General features: G+C 52.8%; 8 protein-coding genes across 8 annotated transcripts; 4 read left to right on the top strand and 4 right to left on the bottom strand.

Moving 5' to 3' along the window:
• Positions 1-812: 812 nt before the first annotated feature.
• On the bottom strand, positions 813-1252 carry LOC132084783 (scale keratin-like). The gene is given in 2 exon segments (XM_059490036.1): positions 813-1211; positions 1214-1252. Coding segments are annotated over 2 exon segments (438 nt in total).
• A 1038-nt stretch (positions 1253-2290) lies between these two features.
• Positions 2291-2730, top strand: LOC132084782 (scale keratin-like). Its single transcript, XM_059490035.1, is given in 2 exon segments — positions 2291-2329; positions 2332-2730. Coding segments are annotated over 2 exon segments (438 nt in total).
• A 1481-nt stretch (positions 2731-4211) lies between these two features.
• LOC132085050 (scale keratin-like) lies at positions 4212-4727 on the bottom strand. Its single transcript, XM_059490403.1, has 2 exons — positions 4714-4727; positions 4212-4619 (listed from the first exon to the last, which is right to left on the bottom strand). The coding sequence occupies exon 2, from the start codon at positions 4575-4577 to the stop codon at positions 4212-4214; it is 366 nt and encodes a 121-aa protein (XP_059346386.1). The 5' UTR covers positions 4578-4619; positions 4714-4727.
• Positions 4728-5816: 1089 nt separating this feature from the next.
• LOC132084781 (scale keratin-like) lies at positions 5817-6256 on the top strand. The gene is given in 2 exon segments (XM_059490034.1): positions 5817-5855; positions 5858-6256. Coding segments are annotated over 2 exon segments (438 nt in total).
• A 1489-nt stretch (positions 6257-7745) lies between these two features.
• LOC132085019 (scale keratin-like) lies at positions 7746-8338 on the bottom strand. The gene is made up of 2 exons (XM_059490363.1): positions 8323-8338; positions 7746-8212 (listed from the first exon to the last, which is right to left on the bottom strand). Exon 2 carries the CDS (start codon positions 8186-8188, stop codon positions 7793-7795), a length of 396 nt encoding a protein of 131 aa, XP_059346346.1. The 5' UTR covers positions 8189-8212; positions 8323-8338; the 3' UTR covers positions 7746-7792.
• A 912-nt stretch (positions 8339-9250) lies between these two features.
• LOC132084779 (scale keratin-like) lies at positions 9251-9690 on the top strand. Its single transcript, XM_059490033.1, is given in 2 exon segments — positions 9251-9289; positions 9292-9690. Coding segments are annotated over 2 exon segments (438 nt in total).
• Positions 9691-12400: 2710 nt separating this feature from the next.
• Positions 12401-14490, bottom strand: LOC132085002 (scale keratin-like). The gene is made up of 2 exons (XM_059490342.1): positions 14466-14490; positions 12401-13342 (listed from the first exon to the last, which is right to left on the bottom strand). Exon 2 carries the CDS (start codon positions 13319-13321, stop codon positions 12749-12751), a length of 573 nt encoding a protein of 190 aa, XP_059346325.1. The 5' UTR covers positions 13322-13342; positions 14466-14490; the 3' UTR covers positions 12401-12748.
• Positions 14491-16751: 2261 nt separating this feature from the next.
• On the top strand, positions 16752-18274 carry LOC132085003 (scale keratin-like). Its single transcript, XM_059490343.1, has 2 exons — positions 16752-16775; positions 17325-18274. The coding sequence occupies exon 2, from the start codon at positions 17346-17348 to the stop codon at positions 17898-17900; it is 555 nt and encodes a 184-aa protein (XP_059346326.1). The 5' UTR covers positions 16752-16775; positions 17325-17345; the 3' UTR covers positions 17901-18274.
• Positions 18275-18400: the final 126 nt, after the last annotated feature.

The raw sequence follows: 18400 nt of genomic DNA, 5'->3' as shown, positions 1-18400 counted from the left end.
GACATAGAAGGGGAAGGAGAAGAAGTTGATGACAAATAAATTTATCGTACACTGAAGACTAATGGGGAAGTCTCTCTGACTTCCGTCCCAGGTCCTTTAGCAGAGCCATGGCAGCAGAGAGAAACTGGAGCTCTGGTAGCCTTTGCGCTGGAATGGGTCCAAATTCCATTTCCAAGCCCACTCTTTGACAACACAACTGCACATGTGTAAGAGCCACTGGTCTCATGGCCAGCAATTCAGGGCATCTGTCTTTCTTCAGGAGTGTGTGGAGCTCCTTCTCCTTGTGCTTGTGCTTGTCCTTCTCTTTCTCCTCCTTTGACTTCTTCTCCTTCTCCACCTCCCTCTATTTCTTGTACTGTGTCTTATTCTCCTTCGCCAGGTTCTCTCTCTCCTCACATCTCCGGTTCCCAAAGTTCTCCTTCGTATCCTTCCACTTCCATACTGATTTCAATTACATCTCCACTTCAACCTCCGTGACCCACCGCATCTTCTGTTTAACCTTCCCCTTCTTCTTAGATTTTCCATTCCCAGTGGCAACCCTAGCATCACCAATTCCCCTCCCATACTTGGAACAGCCCCAGTCCAAGGGACATTCATTACTCCATGAAAAGGAGGCAAAGAAACAGAAATTGGATGCAGGAAAATTTTATTGAGCTAAGAAGGGCAGGTGAGGCAGGGAGAGGGAGGATGGTCAGCCCCCAGGCAGGCTGGGTGTCACGGGCTGCAGGAGGCCAGGGCAGCTTGTGCAGTGCTCAGCTTCTCCATGCTGGGCTGAGGTGGCACCAGGGCCTTTGGGGCTGTTGCTGGTGGCTCTAGCAGGGCCCGCAGGTGTCCCAAAGCTTCTTGCTGTAGCGGGGCAGGGCACAAGGGCTGCAGGCAGGAGCAGCGTAGGCTCTGCCAAAGGTGCAGAGGCCCCCCGAGGCCTGGGTGGCACCGGCGCCATAGAGGCCGCCCAGCCCCAGGGAGCCGCCAAAGGCTGGTGCTCCGGAGGAGCCCACCACGGCCTGCTGGGGGAAGGAGCTGAGGATGGGGCCGGGGAAGGTGACCACCACGGGCGGGGGCTGGATGAAGGCAGACGAGTCGGGGCACTGGCGGGCGCACAGCTCGTTGCAGCTCTCAGCGATGGGCTGGGGCACAGCCACGCTGGTCCTGGGCACTGGGCACAGCTCAGCGCTGCTCCTGGGTGGGCACAGGTCGTAGCAGGACATCTTGGAGTGGGATGCGAGGGTGCTCTGCAAGACAGGGTAGCCATGGCAGGAGAGCAGCCCAGGGCAGCAGCGCCTGAGCCACAGTGGCCAGGGCTGGAGCAGGGAGCCACCAGCAGAAGTGCTGGCACACTTACCCTTGTTCCTGAGGAGGAGAAGGTGGCCAGGGCACTGCTTGATCCACTCTGGCCCAGGCAGGGCTTTTATAGCAACCATGGGGATTGCCCAGCTCCATCCTGGCCAATCTGCACAGGGGACACTCCCTGCTGCTGCTGCTGCTGCTGCTGCTGCTGCTGCTGCTGACACCAGGGCTGTGCGGGCCCTGATCCTGCCTGATTCAGCATCCCCCAGGTGTCAGCCCAGCACATCCCTCTGCTGAAGTCATCTTGATCCTTCCTGCCACGTCAGATCCTTGATAGCCAGGATGGCACCCAGGAAGGGGTATGAGGAACACATGTCAGGACCTGGAGCATAAGGGACAGGTGTGGCCAGAGCCTTCATCATGGAGAAGTTCTGTGCATCAGAGGAGGACCCAGCCAAACCAGACCCCATATGCATGGAGTCAGTGCCCAGGGCTTTCCATGAAACTGGTAACAAAGACTTCTATCCATCCTGATCTTCACAGGGCAAAGAGTCAAGATATCCATCTGACCCAGGATGATTCCAGCCCTGCCCCACCCATTTGGGCCATTAAAGGTGTTCCTGGAGCCCATTCCTGGGTGCCGTTCTCTTTGTCAAATATGTGGCATGGCAGGAAGGACATGATCACTTGGGCAGCGGGATGTGCTGGGCTGGCACCTGGGGGATGCTGACTCAGGGAGGGGCAGGGGCCGCACAGCCCCAGTGTCAGCAGCAGCAGCAGCAGCAGCAGCAGCAGGGAGTGTCCCCTGTGCAGATTGGCCAGGCTGGAGCTGGGCAATCCCCATGGTTGCTATAAAAGCCCTGCCTGGGCCAGAGTGGAGCAAGCAGTGCCCTGGCCACCTTCTCCTCCTCAGGAACAAGGGTAAGTGTGCCAGCACTTCTGCTGGCGGCTCTCTGGCTCCCTGGCCTTTGGCTCAGGCTCTGCTCTGGGCTGCTCTCCTGCCATGGCTGCCCTCTCTTGCAGAGCACCCTCACATCCCACTCCAAGATGTCCTGCTACGACCTGTGCCCACCCAGGAGCAGCGCTGAGCTGTGCCCAGTGCCCAGGACCAGCGTGGCTGTGCCCCAGCCCATCGCTGAGAGCTGCAACGAGCTGTGCGCCCGCCAGTGCCCCGACTCGTCTGCCTTCATCCAGCCCCCACCCGTGGTGGTCACCTTCCCCGGCCCCATCCTCAGCTCCTTCCCCCAGCAGGCCGTGGTGGGCTCCTCCGGAGCACCGGCCTTTGGCGGCTCCCTGGGGCTGGGCGGCCTCTATGGCGCCGGTGCCACCCAGGCCTCGGGCGGCCTCTGCACCTTTGGCAGAGCCTACGCTGCTCCCGCCTGCAGCCCTTGCGCCCTGCCCCGCTACAGCAAGAAGCTCTGGGACACCTGCGGGCCCTGCTAGAGCCACCAGCAACAGCCCCAAAGGCTCTGGCGCTGCCTCAGCCCAGCCTGGACACCTTGATCTCTACACAAGCTGCCCTGGCCTCTTCCAGCCTCTGACACCTGGCCTGCCTCCGGCCTGCCCAACCTCCCTCTCCCTGCCACTCCTGCCCTTCTTGGCACAATAAAGTTTTCCTGCATCCAATTTCTGTTTCTTTGCCTCCTTTTCTGGAGTCATGCATCCCACTCGGGATGGGGGCGTTCCAACCTTTTGAAGGGAAATAATGATGCTGGCATGGCCAACGGGAATGGAAAATGGAAGGGGACTGGGAATGTTAAACAGAAGTGGGAATAGAACATTGCATATTGATATGGGCATGGAAATGAAATTCAAGCTGTCCTTGAAGTAGAAGATGGAGACCATTGGGAAAGGTTCAGCTTAGGAGGTGGTGAAAGAGAAGGAGACAGTGAAGAAGACGGAGATGGAAATGGACATGAGAAAATGGACAAGAATTAGAAGGAAATATATGTATAAGAAGATGAGAAGCAGTAAGAATAATGAAATAGAAACTGAAAGATAAACATAGAAAGAAATACAAAAAGACAATTGTAAACAGAAAAACACAAGGAGAAAGAGACAGAGAACAAGAAAAAGAAAGTCAAAGACAAAGAAAATTGCAATGATAAATACAAAGACAATGGCACAGACAAAGACTAAGACCAAGACAAAGACAAGAAGAGAAAGACAATGACAAGGACAAAGGCGAAGACGAGGGCAAAAGAGAAGACAAAGACAAAGACAAAAATGCAACGGAATTTAAAGCAGAAGCCATAAGGACCAGTAGGCACTTCATTTGGTATCAGCCCCAAGTTGCTCCCCAGGGCCACGAAAAAACAAGGGGCTGGCACCAGGGCAGTCTTTGCGTCTACATGGCTCCCTGTCACTCAGAAAAATGCTGCTCTTCCAGCGATTGATTGGAAGTACATAAAGTTCAATGGACTTAAACTTCTACAAACGGGAGTTGACGACCTTCTGAAATGTTCTTGAAGCTTTGTTGCTGTGTGTGCTGAGAGCTGCCAGGGCTGAGGGTTCTGCCCAAAGACAGATCTGCCTGGCAAATACAGTAGTGAGAGATTGCCTTGGCTGGGCTTGCCGTGCCCACGGGCGGGCCAGAAAAGTTCTGCCCTCTACCCTGAACCTGACAGTAACAACAGAGAAGCTGCAGTTGGATGCAGGATTGTTTTATTTCAAGTACAGCAAAGAACAGACGGGAGAAAGACACACTAGGCACAGGCTGGATCTCTCCACACGCGTCCTGGGAACTGCTCTTCCAGGCTGGGCTATAGCAGGGGCTGCTGCCAAGAGGAGCAAGAGCCCGGAGGGATCATGCAGGAATTGGGAATGCGGGCACAGTCAGGAGCAAGGAGGGGGAGAGGGGCAGATGACGTGAACAAGGAGGAGGAGGGAGGCTGAGGCAGTTTAGGGGCTGCTGGGTGTTGGAGTTAGCAGGGCCCGCAGGTGTTCCAGAGCTTCTTGCTGTAGCGGGGCAGGGCACAAGGGCTGCAGGCGGGAGCAGCGTAGGCTCTGCCAAAGGTGCAGAGGCCCCCCGAGGTCTGGGTGGCACCGGCGCCATAGAGGCCGCCCAGCCCCAGGGAGCCGCCAAAGGCCGGTGCTCCGGAGGAGCCCACCACGGCCTGCTGGGGGAAGGAGCTGAGGATGGGGCCGGGGAAGGTGACCACCACGGGCGGGGGCTGGATGAAGGCAGACGAGTCGGGGCACTGGCGGGCGCACAGCTCGTTGCAGCTCTCAGCGATGGGCTGGGGCACAGCCACGCTGGTCCTGGGTGGGCACAGGTCGTAGCAGGACATCTTGGAGTGGGATGCGAGGGTGTTCTGCAAGAGAGGGCAGCCATGGCAGGAGAGCAGCCCAGGGCAGCAGCGCCCGAGCCACAGGGGCCGGGGCTGGAGCAGGGAGCCACCAGCAGAAGTGCTGGCACACTTACCCTTGTTCCCGAGGAGGAGAAGGTGGCCAGGGCACTGCTTGATCCACTCTGGCCCAGGCAGGGCTTTTATAGCAGCCATGGCATTGCTCATCTCCATCCTGTCCAATCTGCACAGGGGACACTCCCTGCTGCTGCTGCTGCTGCTGACACCAGGGCTGTGCAGCCCCTGCCCCTCCCTGAGTCAGCATCCCCTAGTTGCCAGCCCAGCACATCCCGCTGCCCAAGGATCTTGTCCTTCCTGCCACGTCAGATCCCTGATAGCAGGGATGGCACCCAGGAATGGGTTCCAGCAACACCAACATCCTATCTTCTAGTACTATTTACCCAGGGTCTTCCATGAGACTGGGAACAAAGACTTCTCATGTTAGGTCTGATATTCATAGGGCAAAGAGCAGAGATGTCTATCTGGCTCAGGCTGATTACAGCCCTGTCCCACCCATTTGGACCATTAAAAGTGTTCCTGGAGCCCTTTCCTGGGTGCCATCCGTGCCGTCCCAGGAGCATCAGGGGCAGGATTTGCAGCTATCTTCACCACGGAAGCGATCAGGTTATCACAGGGGAGCCCACCAGAACCAGATCCCATTTTTTTGCATTCAGTACCAAGGGGTTCCACAATGCTGAGATTACGAATTTCTCCTGTCAGGCCTGATCTTCATAGAGCAAAGAGCAGAGATGTCCATCTGGCCCAGGCTGATTCCAGCCCTGCCCGACCCTTTGGACCATTAACTTTTCCTGAAGCCCTGGGTGCGATCTCAGCTCTCAAGGAAATGACGTGGCAGGAAGGACAAGATCACTTGGGCAGTGGCATGTGCTGGGCTGGCACCTGGGGGATGCTGACTCAGGGAGGGGCAGGGGGCACACAGCCCCAGTGTCAGCAGCAGCAGCAGCAGGGAGTGTCCCCTGTGCAGATTGGCCAGGCTGGAGATGAGCAATGCCGGGGCTGCTATAAAAGCCCTGCCTCGGCCAGAGTGGAGCAAGCAGTGCCCTGGCCACCTTCTCCTCCTCGGGAAAAAGGGTAAGTGGGCCAGTGTTTCTGCTGGTGGCTCCATGCTCCAGCCCTGGCCGCTGTGGCTCGGGCGCTGCTGCCTTGGGCTGCTCTCCTGCCATGGCTGCCCTCTCTTGCAGAGCACCCTCGCATCCCACTCCAAGATGTCCTGCTACGACCTGTGCCCACCCAGGAGCAGCGCTGAGCTGTGCCCAGTGCCCAGGACCAGCGTGGCTGTGCCCCAGCCCATCGCTGAGAGCTGCAACGAGCTGTGCGCCCGCCAGTGCCCCGACTCGTCTGCCTTCATCCAGCCCCCGCCCGTGGTGGTCACCTTCCCCGGCCCCATCCTCAGCTCCTTCCCCCAGCAGGCCGTGGTGGGCTCCTCCGGAGCACCGGCCTTTGGCGGCTCCCTGGGGCTGGGTGGCCTCTATGGCACCGGCGCCACCCAGGCCTCGGGGGGCCTCTGCACCTTTGGCAGAGCCTACGCTGCTCCCGCCTGCAGCCCTTGTGCCCTGCCCCGCTACAGCAAGAAGCTCTGGGACACCTGCGGGCCCTGCTAGAGCCACCAGCCACAGCCCCAAAGGCCCTGGCACCGCCTCAGCCCAGCATGGAGAAATTGAGCTCTGCACAAGCTGCCCTGGCCTCTTGCAGCAAGTGACACCCGGCCTGCCTCCGGCCTGACCACCCTTCTTCTCCCTGCCACTCCTGCCCTTCTTGGCACAATAAAGTTTTCCTGCATCCAATTTCTGTTTCTTTGCCTCCTTTTCTGGAGTAATGAAGATCCCTTGGACTGGGGCTGTTCCAAGCGTGGGAGGGGAATTGGTGATGCTAGGTTCGCCACTGGGAATGGAAAACCTAAGAGCAAGGGGAAGGTTAAACCGAAGATGCGGTGGGTCGCAGAGGTTGAAGTGTAGATGAAATTGAAGTCAGAATGGAAGTGGAAGGACACGAAGGAGAATTTTGGGAGCCAGAGGTCTTAGGAGAGAGAGAACTAGGAGAAGGAGAATAAGACACAGGAAAAGAATTAGAGGGAGGAGTAGGAGGAGAAGGAGAAGAAGGAGAAGGGGGAGGAAAAGATGAAGGAGAAGGAGAAGGTGAAGGAGAAGGAGAAGGAGAAGGAGAAGGAGAAGGACAAGCGCAAGGACAAGGCATTCTGGGCATTCTGCCTGAAGACAGATAGATCCTCCAACTTGCTGGCCTTGGGACCAGGAGCTCTTACACACGTGCAGTTGTGTTGGCGAGTGGTGGGGTTGGTGACAGAGCTTGGAGCCATTCCAGGGCAAAGGCTACCAGAACACCTGCCCCTCTGTGCAACCATGGCTCTGCTAAAGGATCTGCCACTGAAGTCAAAGAGAGACTTCACCATTACTCTTCCCTGTACATTAAATTTCATTGTCATCGAATCCTTCTCCTCTCCCTGCTACGTCTTACTCTCTCATCTTTATATTTGTCCAAATCCTGGTTTCCCGTCTTCTCTTTCTTCTTCTCCTTCTTCTACTTCCTCTTGTCTTTCTTCTTTTCATTCTCTTTCCTCTTCTTATCCTCCTTCTCCTCTTTCTTCTTCTTCCCTCCATCCCACTTCACCTTCCCCTTCTCCTCCTTCTCCTCCTTCTCCTCCTTCTCCTCCTTCTCCTCCTTCTCCTCCTTCTCCTCCTTCTCCTCCTTGTCCTCTTTCTCCTCCTTTTTCTAACCAAGCTTCTTCCCAACATTAGATATCTTCTGATTGTGACTCCATTTCAGTCCCATTTTCTTGCCCACATTGCTGTCCTCTCTACCCATTCCTCATGTCCGTCACCTTCCCTTTCAGTCTTCCATTGACCTGACAATCCCCAACAACATTTCCCCTCCCACTCTTGGAACTCCTCCTGTCCTCAGATTTAAATGATTTAGGAAAAGAGGCAAAGAGACAGGAATTGGATGCAGGAAAACTTTATTGTACCAAGAAGGGCAGGAAAGGCAGGAAGGGGCATAGTGGGACGGCCAGAGGAAGGCCAGGTGTCACAGGCTGCAGGAGGCCAGGGCAGCTTGTGCAGAGCTCAATTTCTCCATGCTGGGCTGAGGCGGTGCCAGGGCCTTTGGGGCTGTGGCTGGTGGCTCTAGCAGGGCCCGCAGGTGTCCCAGAGCTTCTTGCTGTAGCGGGGCAGGGCACAAGGGCTGCAGGCGGGAGCAGCGTAGGCTCTGCCAAAGGTGCAGAGGCCCCCCGAGGCCTGGGTGGCGCCGGCGCCATAGAGGCCGCCCAGCCCCAGGGAGCCGCCAAAGGCCGGTGCTCCGGAGGAGCCCACCACGGCCTGCTGGGGGAAGGAGCTGAGGATGGGGCCGGGGAAGGTGACCACCACGGGCGGGGGCTGGATGAAGGCAGACGAGTCGGGGCACTGGCGGGCGCACAGCTCGTTGCAGCTCTCAGCGATGGGCTGGGGCACAGCCACGCTGGTCCTGGGCACTGGGCACAGCTCAGCGCTGCTCCTGGGTGGGCACAGGTCGTAGCAGGACATCTTGGAGTGGGATGTGAGGGTGCTCTGCAAGAGAGGGCAGCCATGGCAGGAGAGCAGCCCAGGGCAGCAGTGCCTGAGCCACAGTGGCCAGGGCTGGAGCAGGGAGCCACCAGCAGAAGTGCTGGCACACTTACCCTTGTTCCCGAGGAGGAGAAGGTGGCCAGGGCACTGCTTGTTCCACTCTGGCCCAGGCAGGGCTTTTATAGCAGCCCCGGGATTGCTCAGCTCCATCCTGGCCAATCTGCACAGGGGACACTCCCTGCTGCTGCTGCTGCTGCTGACACCAGGGCTGTGCGGCCCCTGCCCCTCCCTGAGTCAGCATCCCCCAGGTGCCAGCCCAGCACATCCCGCTGCCCAGGTGATCATGTCCTCCCTGACACGTCACATACTTGACAGCCGGGATGGCACTTAGGTTAGAGGGACACGTGTCTGGGACTGGAGTGTGTGGGTCAGGAATGGCAGAAGCTCTCAAGATGGAGAACATCTCTTCATCACAGCAGATCCCAGCAGAACCACACGCCATCTTCCAGCAGTCATTACCCAGGGGCTTCCATGAGACTGGGAACAAAGACTTCTCCTGTCAGGCCTGATCATCTTAGGCCAAAGAGCAGAGATGTCCATCTGGGCCAGGCTGATTCCATACCGGCCCCACCCCTTTGGACCATTAAATGTGATCCTGGAGCCCTTGGTGCCATCCTGGCTATCAAGGATCTGACGTGGCAGGAAGGACAAGATCACTTGGGCAGCGGGATGTGCTGGGCTGGCACCTGGGGGATGCTGACTCAGGGAGGGGCAGGGGCCGCACAGCCCTGGTGGCAGCAGCAGGAACAGCAGCAGCAGCAGCAGGGAGTGTTCCCTGTGCAGATTGGCCAGGCTGGAGCTGAGCAATCCCCATGGTTGCTATAAAAGCCCTGCCTGGGCCAGAGTGGATCAAGCAGTGCCCTGGCCACCTTCTCCTCCTTGGGAACAAGGGTAAGTGTGCCAGCGCTACTGCTGGTGGCTCCCTGCTCCAGCCCTGGCCCCTGTGGCTCGGGCGCTGCTGCCTTGGGCTGCTCTCCTGCCATGACTGCCCTCTCTTGCAGAGCACCCTCACATCCCACTCCAAGATGTCCTGCTACGACCTGTGCCCACCCAGGAGCAGCGCTGAGCTGTGCCCAGTGCCCAGGACCAGCGTGGCTGTGCCCCAGCCCATCGCTGAGAGCTGCAACGAGCTGTGTGCCCGCCAGTGCCCCGACTCGTCTGCCTTCATCCAGCCCCCGCCCGTGGTGGTCACCTTCCCCGGCCCCATCCTCAGCTCCTTCCCCCAGCAGGCCGTGGTGGGCTCCTCCGGAGCACCGGCCTTTGGCGGCTCCCTGGGGCTGGGCGGCCTCTATGGCGCCGGTGCCACCCAGGCCTCGGGGGGCCTCTGCACCTTTGGCAGAGCCTACGCTGCTCCCGCCTGCAGCCCTTGCGCCCTGCCCCGCTACAGCAAGAAGCTCTGGGACACCTGCGGGCCCTGCTAGAGCCACCAGCAACAGCCCCAAAGGCCCTGGTGCCACCTCAGCCCAGCATGGAGAACTTGAGCTCTGCACAAGCTGCCCTGGCCTCCTGCAGCCCGTGACACCTGGCCTTCCTCTGGCCGTCCCACTATGCCCCTTCCTGCCTTTCCTGCCCTTCTTGGTACAATAAAGTTTTCCTGCATCCAATTCCTGCCTCTCTGTGTATTTTTCTGGAATTTTGTTCCCTCATCACCTTGAGGGTTGATTCTGATTCCTCCGTTTTTCACCACGTGGCATCATACAGTTTTTTTCTCATTGAGAGTTCAGGTAATTTCCGCTTTGTTCATATCACTTCATATTCTACCCCTTGTTTCACTCAGGATTAATTCCAATCTATTTTCCTGGATTCCCTCTGTCTGTCAGACAGGCAGGGGCATGTTTCCAGTGAAAGGGAAATTGGGTGTGCTCTTTCCCTTGGTTTTACAGATTCTGCTTATGTTACGATGACTCTTGGGTACTTCATGTTTTCAGTGTACTCACTCCAGAGCATGTAAAGGTCACAGGGACCTCTGGCACACTCATGGTCACAGCAGGAACTGATGTCTCCAGGCTTTGAGGGTACAAATTCCCAATGTGACCTTTGTTTGTCCTTCCTTGGAGGCGCCATCTGGTGCTGCAATTCTATTTATGCACTGTGATTAAATTATTTTAACCATTGAGAGGTCTGAGACTCTGCTTGGAATATGGTCACTGAAACCAATGTTGTCTTAGATGGTTCCGCTGCATGAGATCTTCAGTGCCCTGGGCTGGTTAACAATATGGAGATCAGTCCTAGATTGGACTCAATGATGTTGTAGGAGTTTTCCTGGTTCCTGGGATGCTGAGGGGGCTCCTGGAAGGTGGCACAGGAAAGTTTCCTTGCCATTGCACCACCTCCTTTCCCCACAGTCAGCAGTTACCCAGCTCTGCCCTGTCCCATGATGGTCACTCTGTTACTGCTGCTCCCAGCAGTTCAGCCACCCCGTTTTTCCAGTCTGAAACTCTGATTCTCTCCTGCTCAGCGCCACTCAGCTTCCTGTTATCAGGGCTCCCAAAACATGTGCCAATGTCAGGAACAGAGATGAATAATTAGAGGTTTTTCGGGATCCTTGAGTAACGAATGGGGTGAACTCCCTCCACCCCATAACTCCTGAGTAGACACTGAGAGAAAGGTCAGCCCTTTGCTGGGTTTTGCAATCAGACATGAGCTCACTCTGAGCAGGCATCCAGCCCAAATTAAAGCTGTGTAATCATTGCTCCCTAAGTGTTAATGGCTTTCTTCTGGGGCATTATCTTGGGCTGAGCACTTGTCTGACACAACAGTTAATTAGGCTGCTCCCTGCCTGGCACAGCCAGGCTGAGAGGATCAGGTGAAATTTGGCAGTCACAGCTCAGGTGTTCGGCTGGGCTCATGATTTATACCCAAGCACCTCTTGGTGGCTGTGGGTGGAAGCAAAGATCAGAAGAGAAACGGAGGGAAAAGCATCGGCGTTTTGGAAAGTTGTTCCAGGAGCTGGATGAGAGGAAAGGAGACAGGGAGGATGAAGCAAGGAGAGAGAGGAGAACATGCCAGGGGAGAGATTTGGAGATGCAGCAGGGGATGTTCAGGTTGGACATGGGAATTTCCTCCTGGAAAGGGCAGTCAGACCTTGGAAGGGGCTCAGGAAGTTTTGGAATTCTCATCCCTTGAGATGTCCAAGGAACTCCTGGATGTTGGGCTTGGTGACCAGGTGGGGATCCAGCTTGAATGATATCAGAGGTCTTTTCCAACCTAAACAATTCTGTGGTTTTTTTAGTGAAAATATTCTCAAATAAGTGTTTTTTTACCCATAAAAATTAAGTCTTGTTTTGTGAAGATAAAAGCAGCATTCACAGGTACCATGGACTAATTTTGATTTCAATTTATTACTTACGGCCATCTGACAGATCCAGTCCAATACAAGAAAGAATATTGAAATTACCCATAAAAATAAGATTTGCTGTTCCTTGACATGGATCACGATAATTTCTTTGAGAGAGTCCCAGTGAAGGAAGAGGTAAATCCTCTCTAATGCATCAGTCCATGTTCTTTTTGCCTCACCTGTTGACAGGTTCAGCCAAACCTTCCCCGAGGCAACTTTATCACGGCAGTGATTAACGAAAAAAGAGAACGTAGTGCCTCATCTTTGCTCAGCAGATACCTATCTCAAAAATTGTTTCCCTTTGTTCTCCTTCCTCCTATCATCGCTTTTCAGAACGTGCTTTGGCAGAACTTCAGGGGGTATTTTTTAGCTCTGTCTTTGAAGGCAGTTGGATGATTCCTAATACATTGCCTGGAAGATGTAAAATCAAAAGGAATGCCAGCACTAAATTAACGACTTAAAAAAAACCTGTGGAATATTCTGGGTTGGAAGGGCCACACGGGGATTGAGTCCAACTCCTGGCCCTGCACAGGCACCCCAGGAATCCCACCCTGTGCCTGAGACCACTGTCCTTGAGCTCTGGCAGCCTTGGGGACATGACTTTTCCCTATCCCAGCACCAAACTGGATGGAAATAGTTGGAATAACTACTGGAACTCTGACAACTGGAATAATCAGTGTGAGGCAGAGAGGACTCTCAGCTGCAAGTCTGACCTGAAGAATCTCAGTCTGGTTCTGACAGGGAGGAATCCCACTCTGGAAAACTTGAATTTTCAGAAAAAACAAAGACAGGTGTTGGATGCAGGATTTTTTATTGCAAGGGCAGGGAAGATGGCATTGGACAAGGACACGGGAGGCAAAGACAAGCAGGTTGTTCCTCACTAGAGCTGCTCCCTCAGCCTTGTGGCAGGAGGCAGCAGTTTCAGGGAGAATCCAGCGGATGGTGGAGCCGCACATTTGGCCAGTGGTAGGGGCGGGGAAGAGGAGACTGAAAAATGGAAGGAGGAAACAAAAAGGAGAATTTCTAGAGGAGTTCTGTCTCCATGGTCTGAAGTGAAGTTCTGACGCTCTGCCCCATCCTCAGGAGCTCAGGTGAGGATCCACTGGTGTTGTTTGCCGAGTTGAGGGATTTTTCCTTCGGGTTTAGCAGGAGCCGCAGCTGCCACGGCGGTAGCGGCCGAAGCGGGAGGACCGAGAGCCGCAGGAGCCAAAGGATCTCCCAAAGCCATACAGACCCCGGTAACCCAGGGAGGAGCCCCCACAGGACCCCAGACCCCCAAAGCCCAGCGAGGAGCCCCCATAGCCCCACAGACCCCCATAGCCCAGGGATCCATAACCCCCATAGCCCCCAAAGCCAAATCCCCCATAACCCCCAGAGCCAAATCCTCCATAGCCCCCGGAGGCCCCAGAGGCGGCGAGGACGGGAGCTCCAGCAGATCCCACCACGGAATCCTGAGGGAAGGAGCTGAGGATGGGGCCGGGGAAGGTGACCACCACGGCGGGAGGCTGGATCACGGTGGTGGAGTCGGGGCACTGGCGGACGCACGGCTCGTTCCCGCTGTCAGCCAGGGGCTGGGGCCGGAGGACGCCGCCAGCACCGATGAGACCGGAGCCACCGAAGAGGCTGGAGCCACCGAAGAGGCTGGAGCCACCAATGAGGCCGGAGCCACCAATGAGGCCGGAGCCACCCATGGAGCACAGGTCATAGCAGGACATCTTGCAGGGGTGGAGGTTGATCTGCAAGAGTTGATTGGAGCAATTACAAGGTGTTATTTACAAAGAGAAAAATACTCTGGAGCTGACTGCTTTTCCCCAGGCAGGAGAGTTTTGAAGCGCTGGAATTTCCCCATGTCTCTTAAAGACGAAAATTGGATAAGAACAATTATTTGTTCTTAAATTGTAAGAACAAAAAAGATTTGCTGGGGCACTTTGGTGAGTCAGGGGATCAACAAGGAATGGGACTCTGCTCCAGGAGTAGAGTGTGTTGTTATTCAGGATTTCATGACTCTGGCTCCTCATTCCCACTGATCTCCTTTGTGCTGATCCTTGTCTAAACAGGGATTATAACTCATTGTCGGTTCAGATTTGCTCAGTAGCTTCTTGGATGAGACCATTACAAGGGAATTGCAAAGATGGTTGTCCCAAATTTCCAAACATTGAATCAGGGCTTTGAGATCCCTACAATGAGCTTAACACCCCAGAATTTTGATTTTGGGCCACAAACTCTTGAAAACTTCTCACACCAAAGCATTTGCCCTCATTAACTTGGAGAAATCCAGGACTCCACATTTCAGCTGTTTAAGTTCCCTCCAAGATCCCTTTTAATCTTAAATAAATCTAATACAGAGCGTTTTAAGCAGTTCTCAATTCTTCTCTTTGTCCTACTCCAAGCCAGTCTCTTGGGGTGTTCATGCCCATTTATCTTGAATTAAAAGCATTTCACTTGATTTGGAATAGAACAAGCTGCATCTAATGGCAGGTTTGCCTCTAAACTCAACATTTCCCTGTGAAATAGGAAGATTTAAACTTTCCAAATAATTTCCAGTTGCCCATTTAACCAAACAGAGGATAGGAAAAAACACTGAACCTTTCACATTATGGATACAACTGGTGTAGGCGACCCAACATCCAAGAGAATTTTCTAATAAGAAATTTTCGGTTTGGTTTGGAACAGAACTCCAGCCTCAAAAGCAGAGAGCAGCCTTCCATAAAGTTTTTGCAAGGTTTATCTCTTCACCTAAAATTTTGCCTATGAGTTCCCAATGGAAGAGAGCACCCCAGATGAATTGTAGAGCAAAGAGAGATTCCAAAAGCAGCAAAGAGCAATTCCAGAAGCAGTAAAGAGCAGCTCCAGGCTTACCAAGTCGTTGAGAAGAATGAGTGAAGGGAAGATGTTTGGGAGAACCCCAAGTGGAGACAGCTTTTATACAGTTCAGACTTGCCTCAGGGCTCACAGGATCTCATTAGTTGACACAGAACATTTCTTTGTATTGATTGCTCCTCAAAGTGATGAAATTGCCGCTCTTTGTGTTTATTCTTGATTTCAAATGGCGCCTTACGTCACGCGAGGTCCTTTGATCCGGAACGCTGATGGGTGGAATTGGTGTATCTTTCATCCTAAAACATGATTCATGAATTTGCGGCAGTTTTCTGGGGTGACACCATGTACTGAGCCATTTACATGCAAATACTTTTGTCCTGTCTTATAAGACAATTATGCTCAGACATTTATAGAAATTATGAAACTCTTAGAATGGTTTGGGGACATAAATATCCAGAAAAGTCTTATGTTTTTTCCAACACTTAAGCCACAGTTTAAACCTGAGTTTAGTTCTGAAGGGAGAGATATTTATGATTTTAAGGATTAGAGTGGAAAACTCAAAATAATCAGAGAGTACATTGAAATAGTAATCAAATTTATGTTTTATCTAGATGGTTCCAACTCTGGAAGTGTTCAAGGCTGGTTTGGATCAACCTGGGACAGTCAAAGCTGTCCCTGTCCATGACAGGGGTTGGAACAAGAGGGTCTTTGAGGTCCCTGCCAATTTTAAACCATTCCATGATTCTATATAGGAGAAATCCCAAATTTAGCTGTAGTGGAAATAAAATCCTTTTGTTTTTAGAGAGGATCTTGCAGCTAATGCCATCCTTGTTGTGTCTTTCAGCACAGAGCAATTACAATGTGAGAATCTGCTGGGAAAAGCAAATGTTGGATTTGCTGAGGTTTCTCTCTCTGTTTACACCATGATCTTCCTACTCTATCATTATCATCGTTATCATAATCACCCACATGGTTATCTTCACACCATGTATTATTTATAAATTATGAGCTTTTTCAAATCTGAAGATACACATGGGGAGTTCCTGAGCCATTATCCTGGAAAAAAAAAATTCATGTTGAAATTTTACAAGAACATTCCAAGGGATTTTCAAGTACCTCTTTAACATCCATTACTGACTTATTCCTACTCTTTCAGAGTTATATAAAATCTGTGCCTGAGTGTAAACACCCCACAATTATAAGATTATCTCATTAAAATGCATAAATTGAGGCCACTTGAGTTTCTCCCATAATCAGCTCTTGGTTTACAAAATTGACCTTCCTGTCTTTGACCTTAAGAATAAAATATATTTTTCTTTATTTAATACACAGAATGTTGTGTCTCTAACATGTAAAAATAGGAGGAGAAAGCATGAGAAAGGAAAGGAAAGCTTGATTAAACAACTCAAAAAACTCAATTTCCATGGAATTGTGGCTGCCAGGTGAAATATTTCTCTGTTTCTAGGGATTGAAAGAGAGCAAGAGGAGAGTTTACAAAGGAACATGGGGAGAGACTTCTTCTGAGGGTTGAATTGGCAGGAAAGAGGGATTGGATTCAAACTGACAGAGAGGAGGTTTAGATGGGATATCAGGCAGGAATTGCTCCCTGTGAGGGTGGGGAGACCTTGGCACAGGATGTTCCAGGGATTCCCCATCTCTGGAAGTGTCCAAAGCCTGGATGGAGGAGGCTTGGAGCACCCTGGTCCATGGAAGGTGCCCCTGGATGATCTTTAAAGTCTTTTTTAACCCAAACCATTCCGTGATAGCATTTTATGCTATAAAATCCATTCAAAGATGCTCCCGACTGTTGTGTTTGCCTCACCTTAAGTGGGTGGAGGGAGAAATGCTGAGCCTACAGAACCAAAGTTTTTCCCTTTGTTCTTAGTCCCCAGTCCTCATTTGAGTCCCTAAAAGAAGCTCCATTGTCTCCGCGTCTCCTGTTGATCTCACTCAGGGACCTTTGCCTGGACAAAACCATGAGTGTCCTTCAATCACCCTAATTATGAGGGACTCATAAATAAATCAAGTCAGCTTTATTTCCTCCCCTAACACTAAGGAAAGCAATGGGATCATAAAAAATAATTCACCACATAAAGCCTGGAGACAATAGAGGTCTGGGGTGGAATGCACAGCTCACGCTATGTGTGGGTTTGGAGTGCACCAGCAATAAGCAAAGATAATTTCGGCACTTTGGGGAATTATGTGGCCTGCAATTTGGGGTTGGGACCTAATTATGAGCTGGCGCATCAGGTGCCCAGTGCCCTGTGGGCAAGCAGGGAGCTCTATAAAAGGCGTCTGCACCAGGTCCTTCCATCCACTTCTCTCACCTGTTCTGCCTTCGTGAACCAGGTAAGACACTTTTGTCTCGAACTTCTCTAAACTGAGCTTCCAGTCAAGAAATCTGGTTGGGGTCAGGCTGCTGCTGCTCTGTAGGATATTTGGTGCCTAATTTCTCATTTATCTCTATGTCTTTTAAGAGAGAGATTCCCTGAGTGGTGCTGAACCCCAAACTTGTATTATTTACCACTCCAAAGGATTCTTTGTCTGTATTTTAGGAGGAGATGAATAACCTGTATATGTGGCTACATTTGGTAGCCACAAAACTCAGAGTTTTGCTGAGTTTGCAACAGGAAAGATAAAATCTGAGTAGAAATCATCAGCTAAGAATAATGTAATGCTGATGAAATTATCTGGTTTGGAAATTCAAGGATACAACTGAGGAGTACAGACTCTGTTTCAGTGAAGTCAAGAGTAGCTTGGAGTTCACAGCCATAGGAAAAACAAGAAGAGGAAACACATTTACTTCCCAGATTTATTACTGATACCATTAGGACTGCTTCAGCACAGCCTGAAGTTTGCTATTCCTTTAAAATTAATACAAATTAACACTTTCCACAGATTAACTTCCACCCCTGCAAGATGTCCTGCTATGACCTGTGCTCCATGGGTGGCTCCGGCCTCATTGGTGGCTCCGGCCTCTTCGGTGGCTCCAGCCTCTTCGGTGGCTCCGGCCTCATCGGTGCTGGCGGCGTCCTCCGGCCCCAGCCCCTGGCTGACAGCGGGAACGAGCCGTGCGTCCGCCAGTGCCCCGACTCCACCACCGTGATCCAGCCTCCCGCCGTGGTGGTCACCTTCCCCGGCCCCATCCTCAGCTCCTTCCCTCAGGATTCCGTGGTGGGATCTGCTGGAGCTCCCGTCCTCGCCGCCTCTGGGGCCTCCGGGGGCTATGGAGGATTTGGCTCTGGGGGTTATGGGGGATTTGGCTTCGGGGGCTATGGGGGTTATGGATCCCTGGGCTATGGGGGTCTGTGGGGCTATGGGGGCTCCTCGCTGGGCTTTGGGGGTCTGGGGTCCTGTGGGGGCTCCTCCCTGGGTTACCGGGGTCTGTATGGCTTTGGGAGATCCTTTGGCTCCTGCGGCTCTCGGTCCTCCCACTTCGGCCGCTACCGCCGTGGCAGCTGCGGCTCCTGCTAAACCCGAAGGAAGAATCCCAAGAGAGGTCTTGCCAACAGAGGAAATGTGATGGTTTCACAGCCAAAGAGCTTGGAACTACTGCTGCTCCATCTCAACACCACGGATTTGTAGCTGTTCAGCCTCTTTTGGACTTCTGCTCTTTCAGCTTCTGCCTTAATGCTTCTCCCGCCCCATTTCTGTGCTGTCTGGGGTAAATATGGAACAAAAGGGCTCAAAGTGGGTCCTGTTTGTTCACATCAACATCTGGGATTTGGAAGAGAACCCCAATCAGCCACATGTGAATGTGTCTTTGGCTGGAGAAGAGCTTCCTGCTTCTTGGAGACTCTGCAAATGCATTGCTTTGCTTGCTTTCAATAAAACTGTATTGAATTAAATTTGCCATGTTCTGGTGGTCTTTTTTCCTGTTCTCACCATTGCTATTTGCCTTAGGAGAAGCCTCACCTGTGCAGGTGTCAGTAATAACCTAAAATATCCTGGAATCATGGAATGTTTGGTGTAAG

This window comes from Ammospiza nelsoni, chromosome 28 (genome assembly GCF_027579445.1).
Source record: "Ammospiza nelsoni isolate bAmmNel1 chromosome 28, bAmmNel1.pri, whole genome shotgun sequence".
Taxonomy (NCBI): Eukaryota; Metazoa; Chordata; class Aves; order Passeriformes; family Passerellidae; genus Ammospiza; species Ammospiza nelsoni.
This window is presented reverse-complemented; position numbering and strand designations above follow the sequence as displayed.